The sequence below is a fragment of the Thalassophryne amazonica genome, chromosome 20, assembly GCF_902500255.1.
Source record: "Thalassophryne amazonica chromosome 20, fThaAma1.1, whole genome shotgun sequence".
Lineage (NCBI taxonomy): Eukaryota > Metazoa > Chordata > Actinopteri > Batrachoidiformes > Batrachoididae > Thalassophryne > Thalassophryne amazonica.
The window spans coordinates 13,228,677-13,248,492 of record NC_047122.1 but is presented as its reverse complement, the minus strand read 5'-3'; the positions used below and the strand labels follow the sequence as shown (position 1 = coordinate 13,248,492).

At 42.9% G+C, this 19,816-nt stretch overlaps 1 protein-coding gene across 1 annotated transcript in view; it reads left to right on the top strand.

Annotated features, from left to right (window-relative positions):
* epb41a (erythrocyte membrane protein band 4.1a) overlaps positions 1 to 19,816 on the top strand; it is a 349,346-nt gene that overhangs the window by 126,001 nt on the left and 203,529 nt on the right. Inside the window, exon 9 of the mRNA XM_034160644.1 lies at positions 11,573 to 11,660. Within this exon, the coding sequence (XP_034016535.1) occupies positions 11,573 to 11,660 (88 nt within the window). The remainder of the gene's footprint in view (positions 1 to 11,572; positions 11,661 to 19,816) is intronic.

Sequence of the window (19,816 nt, the reverse complement as noted above, 5' to 3'; positions counted from 1 at the left end):
AATTTTAAATGCTAGAAACATTTTAGAATTCTGTTTAACAAATCTAGAATATATAAAATGTTCACCCTCTGAAATACCTGACCAAAAATATTGAACTTTTTCAAGGCAGTCTAATTTTGTGAGACTAGCTGAGATACTTGTCTTCATCCAAGTAGTTTTTGTGTTCCGTCTGTGTTTGAAAAGAGGAAACTGTTGTGATTAATCAACGGCAAAATGGAACCCAAGATGCAGGCAGCAATGAGTCAGAAAGATGAGTTGCAAAAAAACAATCTGATTTAATGTTCACTTAGTGGCAGACAGTTCAAACAGGTGATGAGAAAGGGCGTGGATATGAAGTCCAAATCAACGTGACACAGGAATACAAACAGTCTACACAAAAATAAAACACTGGCTTACAAAAGGTGATTATCAGCTCTTAAAGGTACTTACAAAAATACTGCAGAGGGATCAGTGTAAGCAAAGGGAGCCAAGTGAAGGAACCAGCAAACACATAAAGGCAAACACGGACTTAAGTACACACAGGGGTAATCACACAAACAGAAGACAGGTGAGGGTAATTACAAATCATCAACGTACACAGGAAAAAGTTAACCAACACATACAAGCAAACCATGACCATGAAAATGAAACAGGAAGAACAAACTAGGAACAATATCGACACAAAACCAAGATTAATTAAACCCAGGAAAGAGACATAAATAAAACCAGACTACAATGACTAAAGGAACTAAACTGCAGACAGTAAAATAACGAAAGACAGATGAAGATAAAGACAATCAGACATGAAGGCTCAGAGAAACTTAGACACAGACACCACTAGGAGCCGTCACCAGGGAGGGGAAGTAAGAGGACACAGACCAATACAGACAAAAACCCCAGATGCAAAACCAAAGACAGGCCAAGGGGTAAAAGACAGTTAAAGACTGAGGACTGAACACCATCCCATAAACAAAACGCAGAGACCACGACACAGAGAGACACACACACACACACACACACACACACAATAGAAACAGTAAATGAGGTAGTTAAAGTGAGTGAACAGATTATTCCAGTCAGAAACTTCAGGACAATAAATGGAATTGGTTAATTTACCTTTTTCTTCTGAAACATAAACCGAAAAGTGAAAGTGTACTGATACGTGTTTGTGTTGAATCGCTGTCCTAGGATGACATCAGTGCATACACAGTGTTTACACAGAAAACGCCACCAACTTATCAGTTGACATTTTCCATAATTAGTGTAAAATTTCCCTTATATGGCAGCTAAAAGTTGTACAAACGATTTCAAATCTGTACAGAGTGATGCTTAAGAGATGCCGTTATTTGCATAAAAGTAAAACTAACAAAATATTGAAGAGAGGCTGGTTCCACACGTCACACTACATAAACAGACAAAAAATGATGCTCTGCACAGTAAATTCAACCCAACATGAATGACGAGATGTAATAAATTCATAAACGTTTAATGAAAAAAGGTTACATTTACTCTTTGTCTTACAGCGATAATGTATCTGATGGCAGCTCTGTGCTGCTCAATACAAACTGAACCATGACTTTTGTGTACCGTGACACCCCCAGTTTATATTTATGTATCAATCAATCAATTTCTTTATATAGCGCCAAATCACAACAAACAGTTGCCCCAAGGCGCTTTATATTGTAAGGCAAGGCCATACAATAATTATGTAAAACCCCAACGGTCAAAACGACCCCCTGTGAGCAAGCACTTGGCTACAGTGGGAAGGAAAAACTCCCTTTTAACAGGAAGAAACCTCCAGCAGAACCAGGCTCAGGGAGGGGCAGTCTTCTGCTGGGACTGGTTGGGGCTGAGGGAGAGAACCAGGAAAAAGACATGCTGTGGAGGGGAGCAGAGATCAATCACTAATGATTAAATGCAGAGTGGTGCATACAGAGCAAAAAGAGAAAGAAACAGTGCATCATGGGAACCCCCCAGCAGTCTACGTCTATAGCAGCATAACTAAGGGATGGTTCAGGGTCACCTGATCCAGCCCTAACTATAAGCTTTAGCAAAAAGGAAAGTTTTAAGCCTAATCTTAAAAGTAGAGAGGGTGTCTGTCTCACTGATCTGAATTGGGAGCTGGTTCCACAGGAGAGGACCCTGAAAGCTGAAGGCTCTGCCTCCCATTCTACTCTTACAAACCCTAGGAACTACAAGTAAGCCTGCAGTCTGAGAGCGAAGCGCTCTATTGGGGTGATATGGTACTACGAGGTCCCTAAGATAAGATGGAACCTGATTATTCAAAACCTTATAAGTAAGAAGAAGAATTTTAAATTCTATTCTAGAATTAACAGGTTGAGAGTTTCCTTGGCTGTGTGTTTGGGATCCATTGCCTTGCTGAAATGTGCAGCCTTGTTTCATCTTCATCATCCTGGTGGGTGACAACATATTTTTTTTATCAATGTCTCTGTACATTTTTGCATTCATCCTTTTTTCAAATATATTAAGTTTGCCATTCCAAAGAGACCTCTTTGGATGACATCAAAAGACCTTAAGTTTGGTCTCATCTGACATAGGCTTGTCTAAATATTGTGCAGGAAACTTTAAAAGAGTTTCAACATGCTTTTTCTTCAGCAATGGAGTCTCGTGTGGTGAGCAAAAACCATACAGGGCATTACTTATTGTTTTCTTTGAAGCTTTGTTCAGTTGCTCTCCACAAGTAGTCCTTGGCTCTTCAGTCAACTCTTCTGACGATTCTTTTCACTCTGTCAGAAATCTTGTGAGCACCTGGCCATGGCTGGTTTATGGTGAAATAATGTTGTTTCGACTTTCGGATTATCGCACCAACAGTATTCAATGGAACATTCAGAAGTTTAGAAATCCTTCTGTAACCAATGCCATCAGTATGTTTTGCAACAATAAGGTTGTGAAGCTCTTGAGACAGCGCTTTGCTTTTATCCCTCATGAGATGTTTCTTGTGTGAAACCTTTATAATGAGACACCTTTATATAGGCCATCAATTTGGACTCAACTGGCTGATATTTGCACTGGCAAGGGGCAGGATTGCTTTGTAACTACTGATAGATTTCAGCTGCTGTCTTAGCTCTCTGTGCCTTTTGCACCTCCCTTTCTTCAGGTGTTCAATTTTTTTCTTTGTCTTGTCACATTATTACATGTAATTTCTGTACATATTTCTTTTGATTTCTTTACATGTATGCAATACTTGGGTTGTTAAAGACATCTGGTGAAAATTTCATGTCTTTAGCACCTTTAGAAATATATTTACTGAGAGAAATGGTGACATGTTCAATACTTCTTTTACCAATCAATCAATCAATCAATTTTTTATATAGCGCCAAATCACAACAAACAGTTGCCCCAAGGCACTTTATATTGTAAGGCAAGGCCATACAATAATTATGTAAAACCCCAACGGTCAAAACGACCCCCTGTGAGCAAGCACTTGGCTACAGTGGGAAGGAAAAACTCCCTTTTAACAGGAAGAAACCTCCAGCAGAACCAGGCTCAGGGAGGGGCAGTCTTCTGCTGGGACTGGTTGGGGCTGAGGGAGAGAACCAGGAAAAAGACATGCTGTGGAGGGGAGCAGAGATCGATCACTAATGATTAAATGCAGAGTGGTGCATACAGAGCAAAAACAGAAAGAAACAGTGCATCATGGGAACCCCCCAGCAGTCTACGTCTATAGCAGCATAATTAAGGGATGGTTCAGGGTCACCTGATCCAGCCCTAACTATAAGCTTTAGCAAAAAGGAAAGTTTTAAGCCTAATCTTAAAAGTAGAGAGGGTGTCTGTCTCCCTGATCTGAATTGGGAGCTGGTTCCACAGGAGAGGAGCCTGAAAGCTGAAGGCTCTGCCTCCCGTTCTACTCTTACAAACCCTAGGAACTACAAGTAAGCCTGCAGTCTGAGAGCGAAGCGCTCTATTGGGGTGATATGGTACTATGAGGTCCCTAAGATAAGATGGGACCTGATTATTCAAAACCTTATAAGTAATAAGAAGAATTTTAAATTCTATTGTAGAATTAACAGGAAGCCAATGAAGAGAGGCCAATATGGGTGAGATATGCTCTCTCCTTCTAGTCCCCGTCAGTACTCTAGCTGCAGCATTTTGAATTAACTGAAGGCTTTTTAGGGAACTTTTAGGACAACCTGATAATAATAAATTACAATAGTCCAGCCTAGAGGAAATAAATGCATGAATTAGTTTTTCAGCATCACTCTGAGACAAGACCTTTCTGATTTTAGAGATATTGCGTAAATGCAAAAAAGCAGTCCTACATATTTGTTTAATATGCGCTCTGAATGACATATCCTGATCAAAAATGACTCCAAGATTTCTCACAGTATTACTAGAGGTCAGGGTAATGCCATCCAGAGTAAGGATCTGGTTAGACACCATGTTTCTAAGATTTGTGGGGCCAAGTACAATAACTTCAGTTTTATCTGAGTTTAAAAGCAGGAAATTAGAGGTCATCCATGTCTTTATGTCTGTAAGACAATCCTGCAGTTTAGCTAATTGGTGTGTGTCCTCTGGCTTCATGGATAGATAAAGCTGGGTATCATCTGCGTAACAATGAAAATTTAAGCAATACCGTCTAATACTACTGCCTAAGGGAAGCATGTATAAAGTGAATAAAATTGGTCCTAGCACAGAACCTTTTGGAACTCCATAATTAACTTTAGTCTGTGAAGAAGATTCCCCATTTACATGAACAAATTGTAATCTATTAGACAAATATGATTCAAACCACCGCAGCACAGTGCCTTTAATACCTATGGCATGCTCTAATCTCTGTAATAAAATTTTATGGTCAACAGTATCAAAAGCAGCACTGAGGTCCAACAGAACAAGCACAGAGATGAGTCCACTGTCCGAGGCCATAAGAAGATCATTTGTAACCTTCAATAATGCTGTTTCTGTACTATGATGAATTCTAAAACCTGACTGAAACTCTTCAAATAGACCATTCCTCTGCAGATGATCAGTTAGCTGTTTTACAACTACCCTTTCAAGAATTTGTGAGAGAAAAGGAAGGTTGGAGATTGGCCTATAATTAGCTAAGATAGCTGGGTCAAGTGATGGCTTTTTAAGTAATGGTTTAATTACTGCCACCTTAAAAGCCTGTGGTACATAGCCAACTAACAAAGATAGATTGATCATATTTAAGATCGAAGCATTAAATAATGGTAGGGCTTCCTTGAGCAGCCTGGTAGGAATGGGGTCTAATAAACATGTTGATGGTTTGGATGAAGTAACTAATGAAAATAACTCAGACAGAACAATTGGAGAGAAAGAGTCTAACCAAATACCGGCATCACTGAAAGCAGCCAAAGATAACGATACGTCTTTGGGATGGTTATGAGTAATTTTTTCTCTAATAGTTAAAATTTTGTTAGCAAAGAAAGTCATGAAGTCATTACTAGTTAAAGTTAATGGAATACTCAGCTCAATAGAGCTCTGACTCTTTGTCAGCCTGGCTACAGTGCTGAAAAGAAACCTGGGGTTGTTCTTATTTTCTTCAATTAGTGATGAGTAGAAAGATGTCCTAGCTTTACGGAGGGCTTTTTTCTAGAGCAACAGACTCTTTTTCCAGGCTAAGTGAAGATCTTCTAAATTAGTGAGACGCCATTTCCTCTCCAACTTACGGGTTATCTGCTTTAAGCTACGAGTTTGTGAGTTATACCACGGAGTCAGGCACTTCTGATTTAAAGCTCTCTTTTTTAGAGGAGCTACAGCATCCAAAGTTGTCTTCAATGAGGATGTAAAACTATTGACGAGATACTCTATCTCACTTACAGAGTTTAGGTAGCTACTCTGCACTGTGTTGGTATATGGCATTAGAGAACATAAAGAAGGAATCATATCCTTAAACCTAGTTACAGCGCTTTCTGAAAGACTTCTAGTGTAATGAAACTTATTCCCCACTGCTGGGTAGTCCATCAGAGTAAATGTAAATGTTATTAAGAAATGATCAGACAGAAGGGAGTTTTCAGGGAATACTGTTAAGTCTTCTATTTCCATACCATAAGTCAGAACAAGATCTAAGATATGATTAAAGTGGTGGGTGGACTCATTTACTTTTTGAGCAAAGCCAATAGAGTCTAATAATAGATTAAATGCAGTGATGAGGCTGTCATTCTCAGCATCTGTGTGGATGTTAAAATCGCCCACTATAATTATCTTATCTGAGCTAAGCACTAAGTCAGACAAAAGGTCTGAAAATTCACAGAGAAACTCACAGTAACGACCAGGTGGATGATAGATAATAACAAATAAAACTGGTTTTTGGGACTTCCAATTTGGATGGACAAGACTAAGAGTCAAGCTTTCAAATGAATTAAAGCTCTGTCTGGGTTTTTGATTAATTAATAAGCTGGAATGGAAGATTGCAGCTAATCCTCCGCCCCGGCCCGTGCTACGAGCATTCTGACAGTTAGTGTGACTCGGGGGTGTTGACTCATTTAAACTAACATATTCATCCTGCTGTAACCAGGTTTCTGTAAGGCAGAATAAATCAATATGTTGATCAATTATTATATCATTTACCAACAGGGACTTAGAAGAGAGAGACCTAATGTTTAATAGACCACATTTAACTGTTTTAGTCTGTGGTGCAGTTGAAGGTGCTATATTATTTTTTCTTTTTGAATTTTTATGCTTAAATAGATTTTTGCTGGTTATTGGTAGTCTGGGAGCAGGCACCGTCTCTACGGGGATGGGGTAATGAGGGGATGGCAGGGGGAGAGAAGCTGCAGAGAGGTGTGTAAGACTACAACTCTGCTTCCTGGTCCCAACCCTGGATAGTCACGGTTTGGAGGATTTAAGAAAATTGGCCAGATTTCTAGAAATGAGAGCTGCTCCATCCAAAGTGGGATGGATGCCGTCTCTCCTAACAAGACCAGGTTTTCCCCAGAAGCTTTGCCAATTATCTATGAAGCCCACCTCATTTTTTGGACACCACTCAGACAGCCAGCAATTCAAGGAGAACATGCGGCTAAACATGTCACTCCCGGTCCGATTGGGGAGGGGCCCAGAGAAAACTACAGAGTCCGACATTGTTTTTGCAAAGTTACACACCGATTTAATGTTAATTTTAGTGACCTCCGATTGGTGTAACCGGGTGTCATTACTGCCGACGTGAATTACAATCTTACCAAATTTACGCTTAGCCTTAGCCAGCAGTTTCAAATTTCCTTCAGTGTCGCCTGCTCTGGCCCCCGGAAGACAATTGACTATGGTTGCTGGTGTTGCTAACTTCACATTTCTCAAAACAGAGTCGCCAATAACCAGAGTTTGATCCTCGGCGGGTGTGTCGTCGAGTGGGGAAAAACGGTTAGAGATGTGAACGGGTTGGCGGTGTACACGGGGCTTCTGTTTAGGGCTACGCTTCCTCCTCACAGTCACCCAGTCAGCCTGCTTTCCCGGCTGCTCGGGATCTGCCAGGGGGTAACTAATGGCGGCTAAGCTACCTTGGTCCGCACCGACTACAGGGGCCTGGCTAGCGGTAGAATTTTCCACGGTGCGGAGCCGAGTCTCCAATTCGCCCAGCCTGGCCTCCAAAGCTACGAATAAGCTACACTTATTACAAGTACCGTTACTGCTAAAGGAGGCCGAGGAATAACTAAACATTTCACACCCAGAGCAGAAAAGTGCAGGAGATACAGGAGAAGCCGCCATGCTAAATCGGCTAAGAGCTAGTAGCTACGCTAAGCTAGCGGATTCCTAAAAACACGCAAAGTGAATAATGTGTAAATAATTTAGAGGTGATTCAGCAGAAGGAGTGCTTTAGTTAAGGCACGTAAAGATTACACTGGGAAACAAATCGTAATCTAGATAACTAGATCAATCTAACTGCGCAGATTAAACAGCTAACAGATAGAGAAAAACACCGCTGTGCTCCGGAACAGGAAGTGATACAATACCGCAATGAGAGCCAACCACCAGTAGAGGTAGGTATACCACCTGTGGGTATACCTACCTACCTACCTAACTAACTAGTGTGTGTGTGTGTGTGTGTGTGTGTGTGTGTGTGTGTGTGTGTGTGTGTGTGTGTGTGTGTGTGTGTGTGTGTGTGTGTAACTCAGCCACATAGGGTGTACATCATAGGGTGATCGATCTCCCGTCTGTAGGCAGACTTGTTCACATCAGAGATGCATCCAATTGTCCACAAACTTCAGGAGCTTTACAGACTGGTCACTGGAGGTGCAGCTGTTGGTGTACTGGGAGAAGGGTAGAGGGGAAAAGAACGCAGCCTTGGACGGGGGGGTGCTGGAGTACTGGAGAGTAAACTCGTCTTTAACTGGTGCAGACTGAACGTGAGAAGGGTGCCGGTGCGTGCTATTATGCACAGAGAATTTTGAAATGTTCAAAAAATCTTTCACGCATAAATGTCGTGCTATGTGGCGTGATGTCATCGCCAGCATGATGTGCAGCTCATCAAGTGGAGTAAAGAAGTAGTCCCAGTCCGTTTTTTCTAAACATGCCTGTAGATCCTCCACAGCCTCACTGCTCCATAATTTAGATGTCCTCACTACAGGTTTGTAGAGCTTTAGTTTCTGCCTGTAGGTGGCAATCAAGTGGACCATGGCATGGTCAGAGTGGCCCAGTGCAGCATCTGGGACAGCATGATAAGCATTGTTCATAGTTGTGTTACAGTGATTCAGAAATCTGTCCTCTCTGGTTGGACATTTGATGAGCTGTCTGTATTTGGGAAGTTCATGGGAGAGATTACCTTTGTTAATGTCGCCCAGGAGAATAACTCAAAAGTCCATGTTAGTTCACTCCACATGAAGTATCTAGTCAGTGAGCATGCGTTTGTGCCTCGTGCATGTTAGCCGTTGGTGGGATGTGAACACCAGCCAGAATGAATGAGCTGAACTCACAGGGCAAGTAGAACGGTTTGCAGTTAATAAAAAAAGTTTCCAGAACAGGAGAGCAGTGCTGTTGAATCACTGTCACGTCGTTACACCAGCCACTGTTGATGTTAAAAACGGATTCCAATACCCTGTTTTGCCAGAGAGTCCTGCGTCTCAGTCTGCTCTGAAAAGCTGGAAGCCTATCTCGGCTTTCAGTGCTTACCAGTCAAGTGAGTATAAGAGAACTTGTGGAGAGCTGGACATGTCCAAACTTGTCCTCTAACACTCCGAAATGGAGGTGTTCCTTTGTCTCGCTTCATCAGCGAATCGGTCGTGACGCGTGAAGCCTCCGCGCGGCTTTCCATGACAAAATCTCTTGTTAAAAGTGAAATCTGCCGGAAAATGGCTGATGTCCAGCTCTTGTGATAACCAGAGAAAGAGCACACGACGGTCTCCACAGAGCCATCAGCTTAGATATGATCCAGTGGTTTGTGCCGCTACGTCGCAGCTCGGAGTGCGGCGCACCGACCGTCCTTAAAGGGGTCCTTAAAGCTGTAGTTAAAGTCCTTATTCTCTGTGAAGCCCGTAAAATTTTCACCAAAAGCCAGATAACTTTTTCGAATGGTTTCCAGGTGCCAGTCTCTAACAGCTTCTGAAAAAATTCTGATGGAAAAAAAGTTGTTTTCATTCCACCATTTCCAGACAATGATAATCCGACGAGGGGCCGGGACCACTCCTTCCACAAGGCGTGCTCACAGGTGAATGACATCACCGACAGGCGTGGAAAAACTCACGCATGCGCACGAGGGTTCAAGCATGTCTGATGTAAAAACATATGAATGAAATCCATATAGTTAAAAAAAAAAAAATTAAAAGGATCGTTACTTTATGGACACACCACGTGTGTGTGTGTGTGTATATATATATATATATATATATACGAGGTCTATTAGATAATAAACCGACCCTTTTATTTTTTTTTTTTAATCGATTGATCTATCGATCTCTGCTCCCCTCCACAGCATGTCTTTTTCCTGGTTCTCTCCCTCAGCCCCAACCAGTCCCAGCAGAAGACTGCCCCTCCCTGAGCCTGGTTCTGCTGGAGGTTTCTTCCTGTTAAAAGGGAGTTTTTCCTTCCCACTGTAGCCAAGTGCTTGCTCACAGGGGGTCGTTTTGACCGTTGGGGTTTTACATAATTATTGTATGGCCTTGCCTTACAATATAAAGCGCCTTGGGGCAACTGTTTGTTGTGATTTGGCGCTATATAAAAAAATTGATTGATTGATTGATTGATTGAACTATATAGATTTGAATGACGTGCGATTACACCAATCATGCTTGAACCCTCGTGCGCATGAGTGAGTTTTTTCACGCGTGTCGGTGACGTCATTTCCCTGTGGGCAGGCCTTGAGTGAGATGTGGTCCCGCCCTCTCGGCTGAATTCCTTTGTTTCACACGCTGCTCGAGACGGCGCGCGTTGCTTTATCAAATATTTTCTGGACCTGTGAGGAATATCCGAGTGGACACTATTCGTGAAATTAAGATGGTTTTCGGTGAAAAGTTTACCGGCTGATGAGAGATTATGGGGTGTTTCTGTCGCTGTAAGGACTTCCCACAGAGCAGGACGTCGTGCAGCGCTTCCAGGCGCCGTTGTTGGCCTGTTTCGACCTGAAAACATCCTAATTTAAGGCTTAATTCACCCAGGACGTCGTGAGAGAACAGAGAAGATTCAGAAGAAGCCGGCATGACGACTTTATGCGGACATTCCACTGTTTAAGGACATTTTTTAATGAAAGACGTGCGCGCAAATTCGCCGAGTCGTTTCCGTGACGACTTGGCAAATCTGTGTGCGCCGCGACAGGAAAAACACCTCCGTGTTGAAAACCATTTGTAAAATTCAGGCGGCTTTTGATGGCTTTCAACAAGTGAGTAACTGAGAAATTGTTTAACAGCTTGGGCATGTTCCAACTTGCCCGTTAAGGTTTCCAACAGAGGTGTTTTTCCTGTTGCAACCCCCCGCGGTCGGGTCCGGCCCGACATGCGACTCTGCCCGCACGTTCTTTCATTACAAAATGTCCGTTAATAATGGAATGTCCAAATAAACTCCTCATGCCGACTTCTTCTGAAAGTTCTCTTTTCTCTGACGACTTCCTGGGTCAACAGAGCCTGAAATGTGGAAGTTTTCAACTTGAAACGGTGAGACGCTGCCACCTCGAAGCGCAGATCGCCGTCAGGCGCCGTGGGCCGTCCTTACGGCGACACTACCAGACCAAAATCTCTCATCAGCCGTTAAAATTTTTACCGAAAACCAGCTGAGTTTATCGAATGGTGTCCACTGAGTTGTGCCTTACAGTTTTGAAAAAATTTTGATCAAACAAAGCAGCAGTCTCTGAGCCATTCCTAAACAATGAAAAAATCGACGAGAGGGTGGGCCACTCCTCACTCAAAGACTGCCCACAGACGAATGATGTAATTGACAGACGTGAAAAAAAAACTCTTGCATGCCCACAAGGGTTCAAGCATGTCTGATGTAATCACACGTGATTCAAATCCATATGGTTTTTGAAAAAAATAATAAGGTCGGATACTTTTCTAATAGACCATATATATATATATATATATATATATATATATACGTGGTGTGTGTGTGTGTGTGTGTGTCTGTATTTTTTCACCTTATTGGACTTGCAGTGAACTCTGATTGTGCTCCCCACCCCACCTTTATGTTGCTGCAGGTCAATGAGTCCAGCCCAGGCAGATCTGATGTTCCTAGAAAATGCAAAAAAGCTCTCTATGTATGGAGTGGACCTCCACCAGGCTATGGTGAGTAACGACACTGCAACTCTGCCATTTATGGTAAAATTAATGAGAAAAGTGTTCCAGGTATTCTTCTCAAAATACATTTTATATATGTAAACAACCTGACGGAACAAACTGACGGAAGCGTGGCTGCCATCCTGTGCCTACGGCCCCTCCGACCACCGCCTCATGCATATACAGGCAAGGTGGGTTAAGTGTCTTGCCCAAGGACACAACGGCAACATGCAGATTTTTGAAATTTTGGGAGCCAGATTCGAATGAAAAGAAAAAAAGAAAAGAAAAGGAAAACCTCATATTCACCAAGGCATGTGAACAGAGCTGGAGCAAGTGTGTGGCAGATCCAAACAATTCTCGCTGAAATGTGGAGTGACATATTTTAAAAACTTACATGATTTTTATATATCTCCTGCCACCTCTCCTGCCTCCTTTGTCTCCCGCCAGCACATCGGACTACGAGGCCAAGATCAACAACTTGCTCAGTGACTCCAATACATACGAATGTCTGAAGAGAGACCCCACGAGCGGCTATAAGAAGAAAATCATTAGCTACCTCCAAAACCTGGAGAAAGAGGGACTCATCGACAGGCAGGCATACTACAGACTGTACCCTGGGGACGCCACTCCATGCATCTATGGACTGCCCAAAATCAGGACGTGCCACTCAGGCCTATTGTATGAAGCACAGATTCCATCACGTACAATTTGGCCAAGCACCTCAAGTGGATTTTGGCTCCTCTAGTGGGTAACTCAGACCACCATGTGGAGAACACACAAGGTTTTGTGAACAAGATCAAGGACCTGCAGCTGGAGGCAGATGAAACTATGGTGTCATTTGATGGGACATCATTGTTCACCTGCATCCCCACCGCTGAGGCCATCTGAGCTGTGAGGCAGAGATTGCTGGAGGATGTGTCTCTACTTGAAAGGACCAAACTCACACCAGACCACATCTGCCAACTCTTGGAGATCTGTCTTAACACCACGTATTTCCTGTTTAGGGGGAATTACTACAGGCAGATCCATGGTTGTGCGATGGGGTCTCCGGTATCCCCCATTGTGACCAATCTGTACATGGGGCGAGTGGAGAAGACAGCCTTGATGTCTTTCACAAGCATCCCTCCCAGTCACTGGTTCAGATATGTCGATGACACATGGGTTAAAATCAAGCAACAGGAGGTTGAGGACTTTACAGAACACATCAACTCGGTGGACTCCAATATAAAGTTCACACGTGAGGATGCCAGAAAAGCCCCGTTTACTTATAGATGGTAAGAGCTCCCGGAAGTGTCCCGGAAGAGTTTTTGGCTGTCTTAAGGATCACACGCTGTTGTTAACGCTGGGACTAGGGGGCGTGGCTTAGTTCCGGCTTTATCGGGAATCGTCGAAATAATTATTCAACATGTCGAATAATTCCTGGAGCGCTCCCTGAGAATTCGCGTGATGACAGAGACAACACAAACAACGGCGTTCGATACTTTTTAATCGCTGTTTCATCCTGCCTCTTCCTGTAGTGCTGCAGTTTACACCGCCGTAATTGGCGGCCGGCGTTATATCCCTAATCAACGGCGTGTAAAACGGCAATAGAGCCCACATCGGCGTCCTCGAGGGCGTTTTAACCAGCGACAGAGGCAGACAGAACGGCAGCGCTAGCGGACAGTACGCTGTTCTAAACGCCACCTCCCTGTTAACGGCGTTCCAAACAGCCGATAGGCGGCGGTCAATATAAAAACGCTAGCGCGCTGCATGCAGGCCTCTCACTCGTGGCCAGCTCCAGATATTTTTGCAGAGAAGCTCCAGTATGCCTCCTAAAAGAAAATTGGCAGTGGCAAGGACTTACCAAGAGGTCTGGTTCAGAAGCAGAGGGTAGCCCTGTGGTGGAGACGGAGCAACACGTTGAGGAGGGGAAAAAGGAAGGAGAAGAAAAGGCTGAGTATGATCTCCCTCCCCCTGCAGTGACAGAGGCTTCAGCCTATTATACTCTGGGGGCGGTGCCTATATGCAAAAGTTCCTGGAGTAACACAGGATTTGCCTGGATAAATCCAGCGGTACACAGGGCATTATCAGCGGCAGCAGAACACCGCCGTTCTCATGCGCGTCTTAACCTGCGATTGTAACGGATAGAACTGGGTATTAATCCCTGTTGCCTGACGTGTGCCGGATGCTACGGCGTCAAAACGCCGCTTTATTCGGTGGATTTAGCTGCGTTTTATCCGCGTATTTGCGGCTAGTACGGCGGTTAAAACGCGGGTGATGCTCCGCCCCTTTACACCGCGAAAACAGCCGGAACTACCGCGAACTTCGGTCTACATACTGCCCGCCGACAAAACCGTCTATGTGTAAACGGGGCTGAAGCCTTTTCTGCGTACACGCCACAAACAGAGTCACTTGAGGTACTGTATACTAAAGCACATTTGGACAAGCCAGCTTCATTTTGGAATAAGGTGCTGTGGACTGATGAAGTTATTTGGGCATAACAAGGGGCAGTATGCATGGTTGAAAAAGAACACAGCATTCCAAGAACTACAGTAAAATTTGGATGTGGTTCCATCATGCTGTGTGGCCAGTGCAGGTACTGGGAATCTTGTTAAAGTTGAGGGTCACATGGATTCCAGTCAATATCAGCAGATTCTTGAGAACAGTGTTCATGAATCAGTGACAAAGTTGAAGTTGCAACCAGACAGCGACCCTAAATACTGCTCAAAATCTACTAAGGCATTCATGCAGAGGAACAAGTACAACAACCAGACCTGAATATTATTGAAAATCTGTGGTGTGATTTTAAGCGGGCTGTCCATGCTCGGAAACCAACAAACCTGACTGAACTGGAGATGTTTTGTAAAAAAGAATAGTTGAAAATACCTTCAACCAGAATCCAGGCTTTCATTGGAAGCTACAGTACAGGAAGCATTTAGAGGCTGTTATTTCTGCAAAAGGAGGATCGACTAAATATTGATGTATTTTTTCTATTGGGGTGCCCAAATTTATGCACCTGCCTAATTTTGTTTAAGGAATTATTGTACACTTTCTGTAAATCCTATAAACTTCATTTCACTTGTCAAATATCTGTGTTTGTCTGCTATATGATATATTTAACTGAAATTGCTTATCCAAACAACCAATGATTTATAAAGGAAAATCAGCAGTTTTATGATTACCACTACAAATAAATACATACGGGATCGGGCCGATATCCGATACCGGTATCGGGATTAGTGCGCCCCTAGGTAGAATGGGTGACATGATTTCAGGCATTGGGGGCCAAGGCTTTGAGGATCTGGGACTAGGCTGTGTAAAGGATATGATTCATTTGCCAAAGCCTGCTGGGATATTTTGTATGTTGCGCATTCCCTTCTCAGTTTGGCTGGAGCAACTCATCATCTTGGCTTTTATATGAAAGCAATAGTATAAAAAGCCAAGATGATGGGCTGCATAAGTAATGGAACGGTTTTGTAACTACCTGTGTTGTGATTCTGCACGATCAGCCCGTTTGGCTGGGTTTTTGAGTTGTCTTTATTTTTGTATTAATTGCAGTGTTGGGCACGTTACTTTGAAAAAGTAATTAGTTATAGTTACTAGTTACTTCTCCCAAAAAGTAACTGAGTTACTAACTGAGTTACTCCACTATAAAAGTAACTAGTTACCACTAAAAGTAACTATTGCGTTACTCGCCTCTTAGCCCCCCCTCCTTCTCAGAGTGTGTTTCATAAGCCAGATGCATAGAGAGCAGGACAGCAAAGACAAGTACATTCACAGAGCTTTGCATTTATTGCAACTCAATGCAAACTATAGACAACGGATGGACATACAGTTCTCAAAATATGTTTTTAAAAAGAAAAGTACACAATTTAACAGAGGCTCATTTAAACTGAATTGAAAATGTATATGGATTTGTTAAATCCAACTTAAAGTCCAAAACATGCATTCATTCATCATTATGCAATCATTTATCCAACCAGCCAACCCAGTCGTCTCACCAACAGCAAAGACCTGCACAAAGGTTTTCATTTACTGCAACTCTAACTTACCAGAATTAGTACACAACTATAGCCAACAGATGGACATAAAGTGCTTCAATTTTGTTTCTTAAAGAAAGTAAATAGCTTAACAGGAGTGCTTTTTAAATTGAACTGAAAATGTTCATGCATTTGTTAAATCCAACTCTAAACATGCATGCATTCCTCTCTCCATCCATCCACCCACTCAACCCAGTCATCTCAACATTTTAGCCCTTAAACCAGTGGTTGTATCGTAGGAGAAGCAGCTTCTCAAATTTGAGGTCAGAGAGTCTGTTCCTCTTTGGGGTGAAGACCAGCTTCCCCAGGCTAAACAGTCTCTCCACTGGAGCACTGGATGGAGTGGCAGCATTATACTTCAGGGAAATTCTCTTTATAAGAGGAAATCCATGAAGTGAGTCCATCCCTTGGGCTCCTGATTTCAAATAATCTGCGACTTGACTTTCCGCAGTAGCAGAAGTGTCGTCCTCATCATCAAAGGAGAAGAACGCATCCTCAACAGTTGAGCTGGTACATGTGGGTGTGGTGGTGCTTGTACCTTTTTGCTGGTCTTCATTTCTTAGACTTGCACGACATACCGCCAGCAGCTCTGCTTTGGCCTTGTCCTTTCTTTCTTGTGTTCGCAGCCAACGTAACTTGAACCTGGGCAGAGTCACAGCAGCCAGGAGAGCACTGTCGCTCTCCAGCACCTCTGTAAATCTTGTTTTTATCGCCTGAAATGACAAAGCAAAGAACATATGACTGACTGTCTATACAAACACAAACACACACACACACACACACACACACACACACACACACACACACACACACTTGAGTACAATATATACTCTATATTATTCATTTTCACAACGTATGGATGTATTAGACAGAAATGTAGTTCTTACCTTGACAATTGCCTCTGGAAGGTCCACAAGTATTTGGAGTCCACTCTTCAGCTCAAGGGTTTTCATCATCAAGGTCTCCAGGGGAGGTAGCAGCATGCCGTGGTAGCAGTTGTCCTCTCCCTGGAGGATATCTAGGGCGACTGTCAGCGGCTTCATCGCAATGCAATATTCCTTCAGGAGCTGATGCTCTTTTTCTGTGATTGCTTTCAAGCCGAACTTGGATGAGATGGTGTTGAGATCGACTATGGGAATCTCACAGATCCTAGCTAAGGCTTCATAAAAAGAATTCCATCTGGTACTGCAAGGCACTATCAGCTTCTTTGCAACCACATCCTCTACAGTCTCTGCAGCCACTGTGGAACGGCTGGCCTTATTCCACAAGGCTGTGCATTTTGCAGTTGCACTCCTGTAAACTGCCTTCTCTGGTCTGGAGAAAATCCACTTCTCAATGTCAGAACAAGACACAAGGTTCAGTGTGTGTGATGCACACCTGTAGTGTGGTGGTAAATTAATCACATCGTCATCAACACGGCTTTGCAAGACATCATTCATGTCAACAAAAGTCACCTCATCATCTTCCTCATCCCCAGAGTCATCCTCCTCGACTGACTGATACCTCTTAAAAGCCTTAATGAAATTTGAGCCATTGTCAGTGACAGTTGCTGTTATTTTGTGCGAAATGCCATATGACGAGTGGATGTTGTCAAGCTCTGTGGCGATACTCTCGTGTGTATGACGGCCCTTAAACCGTCGGCATGCCAGGGCAGCTTTTTTTCGTTCCATGTTTGTTGGTGGATGTATCCAGTGTGCAGTTACGCCAAGGTAGCTTTTATTGTGTGCAGTCCATATGTCTGCAGTAGTTGCCAAATATTCCAGCTGTTCAAATTCTTTTTTGAGCTCAGCATTCATTTTAACATATTCGGCATCAATGTATTTCGAAAATGTCTTTCTACAAGGCGGGCCGACGCCTCCTTTTCTCGGTATTTTCCCTATCAGAGCCCTGAAGGAGTCTGACTCCACTGTTGACATCGGCAGCATGTTCTCCACAATATATCTCCCTATCAAGTCATAGAGCTCTGTCTGCGTTAGTTTTTGGGGAGCTGAAGCACAAAAATCAAGCTTTTGCTGCTTACACAGTGAGGGTCCTTCACCGTGCCCTTTGTTAGCGGACCCCACGTTAACACCAGCCCTGCTACCTGTGTCTTGGTCTTCTTGGGCCACTAGTTTAGCGGAAGCGTGAGCCGTCGACAGGTGTTTCAGTAGGTTGGAGTTGCTTACACAAGACGTGGACAAAGTTTTTGCTCGGGGACATAATGTACACTCGACGTGTACATTTTTACCTTTGACCTCAACGTGGTTAAAGTAGTGTCTGTATTTCCATCTGGCAAACGCTGTCTTCACACTTGAATCCTCCTCACTCGCCATCTCTCGCTATGCGTTGTAAACACCCTCCACTATGCATGCGCTCTAAACATCCACCCACCTAGTTTCTCTGATTGGCTGAAGATGTAATCTTACTATACCTTAGCCAATCATCATTGCTTAGGCGGTTATCTCACCCTCCCCTCCTTTGTCACTCACACACACACACACACACACACACACACACACACTGACAAGACACACACACTTGCGCTTGAGAGTCCTGTGTCTGTATGCGTGAAGTAAAAAAAAAAAAAAAGATTATTGAGCGGCTTCAGTAACGTGCAGTAACGGGGTGTCGGTAGTGGTAACGGCGTTATAGTGACAGTCAGAGTAATTAGTTAGATTAATCGTTACTGAAAAAAGTAACGGCGTTAGTAACGCCGTTTATTTCAACACCGTTATTCCCATCACTGATTAACTGTATGTGGGTTTGATCATCTGGATTATTGCTTTCTTGGTATTTCTTATTTGTGTTATTCTGATTTCATGTGGTTGGGTTTTCTTTTGATGGTTATCTTTTTGGGTCCTTGCTATTTGTTTTCCTTGCACCTTTGATTATTGTGTGATCGCCATTCCATTCATTTCTGTAACCCATTGACCATTTAGTTCCAGGTGTCCTTGTCCTGAGTGACCACTTGGTGTCGCCCTGTGATCCTGTTTTAGTTTGTACTTAACTCGACAGTCATTTAACGTTATTAATTAATTTTCTGTACATTATTTTCAGTATGTTGATTCCTGTTATGATGGGGGTTTCTTGGCTCAGTTCTGGTTTTACACATTTGGTTCTTTAGTCTGTCTGGATTTATGTGATTTTCTGTTTCTTCTTTTACTGTGGTACTTGAATTAGGTTACGTTGCATTTATCTTTAGGCTCAGGTTTTATTTTCAGTCACCTTATGTTCACATGCTTTTTGTCGTAAGTGGCTCGTTTGTTATTTAAGTCCTCACCTGTGCTCGATTCCTTGCCGTCTGATTCTCATGCTTTGAGATCTCTGTTGTTCCTGTGTCTTCACGTTTTATGAGTATTTTGTGCAATTATTGCTTTCCCAGCCCCTCATCAAGTTTTTGTTTTTGTTCCACTAAGTGCCTTTCTTCTGTGGGTGTTGAATGCTGTTTTGTTTTTCTCCATTTGGATTTTTTGACTACTGGATTTCACCTGTAAATAAATCACTTTGGATTGGAATTTATCCTTTGAGTTTTGCTGCCTGCATTCTGGAGCTTGTTTTCTGACTATTTACAATCATAACAACTTGTAAATAATCTGTTTTATTGCCAGTTTCCTTGAGACAAGTCAGGTGATGAATACATTGAGATTCAGGTTCTTTATTGTCATTGTAACAAGTACAGTGAAAGGTAAAGGCCCCCTGACACTTGCACGACTTTGATCCACACACTTGCATGCACTGTGTCATGCAGGAGAGTAAACTCGTAGTTAATGGGTGTAGAATGAACGTGGGAGGGGTGCTTGTGCATGCAATTGCACAAAGAGAATTTTGAAATTTTCCAAAAAATCTTTCACACATAAATGTCGTGCAACCAACGTGACATGGTAGTGAACGTTGTGCGATCTACTCTCCAACACTACGTTCAGCTCGTCAAGTTGAGTAAAGAAATCAGGGATGAAAAATCTTGGCTTTTTTTTTTTTTTTTTTTTTTTGCTTTTGCCAGTTGCCTGGGTAATTTTTGAGATCAGTGATCAGTAGAAAGTGCAGGAACCGTTCAGTGCTGAATTTGTTTTTTACATCAGCCACTTTGGGCAGCTAATAAGGGGTCCTCAGGGTTTTTGGGCCGTGGGTGCGCTTCTTTTTCTCTTAATTTTTCCTGCTAAACATTAA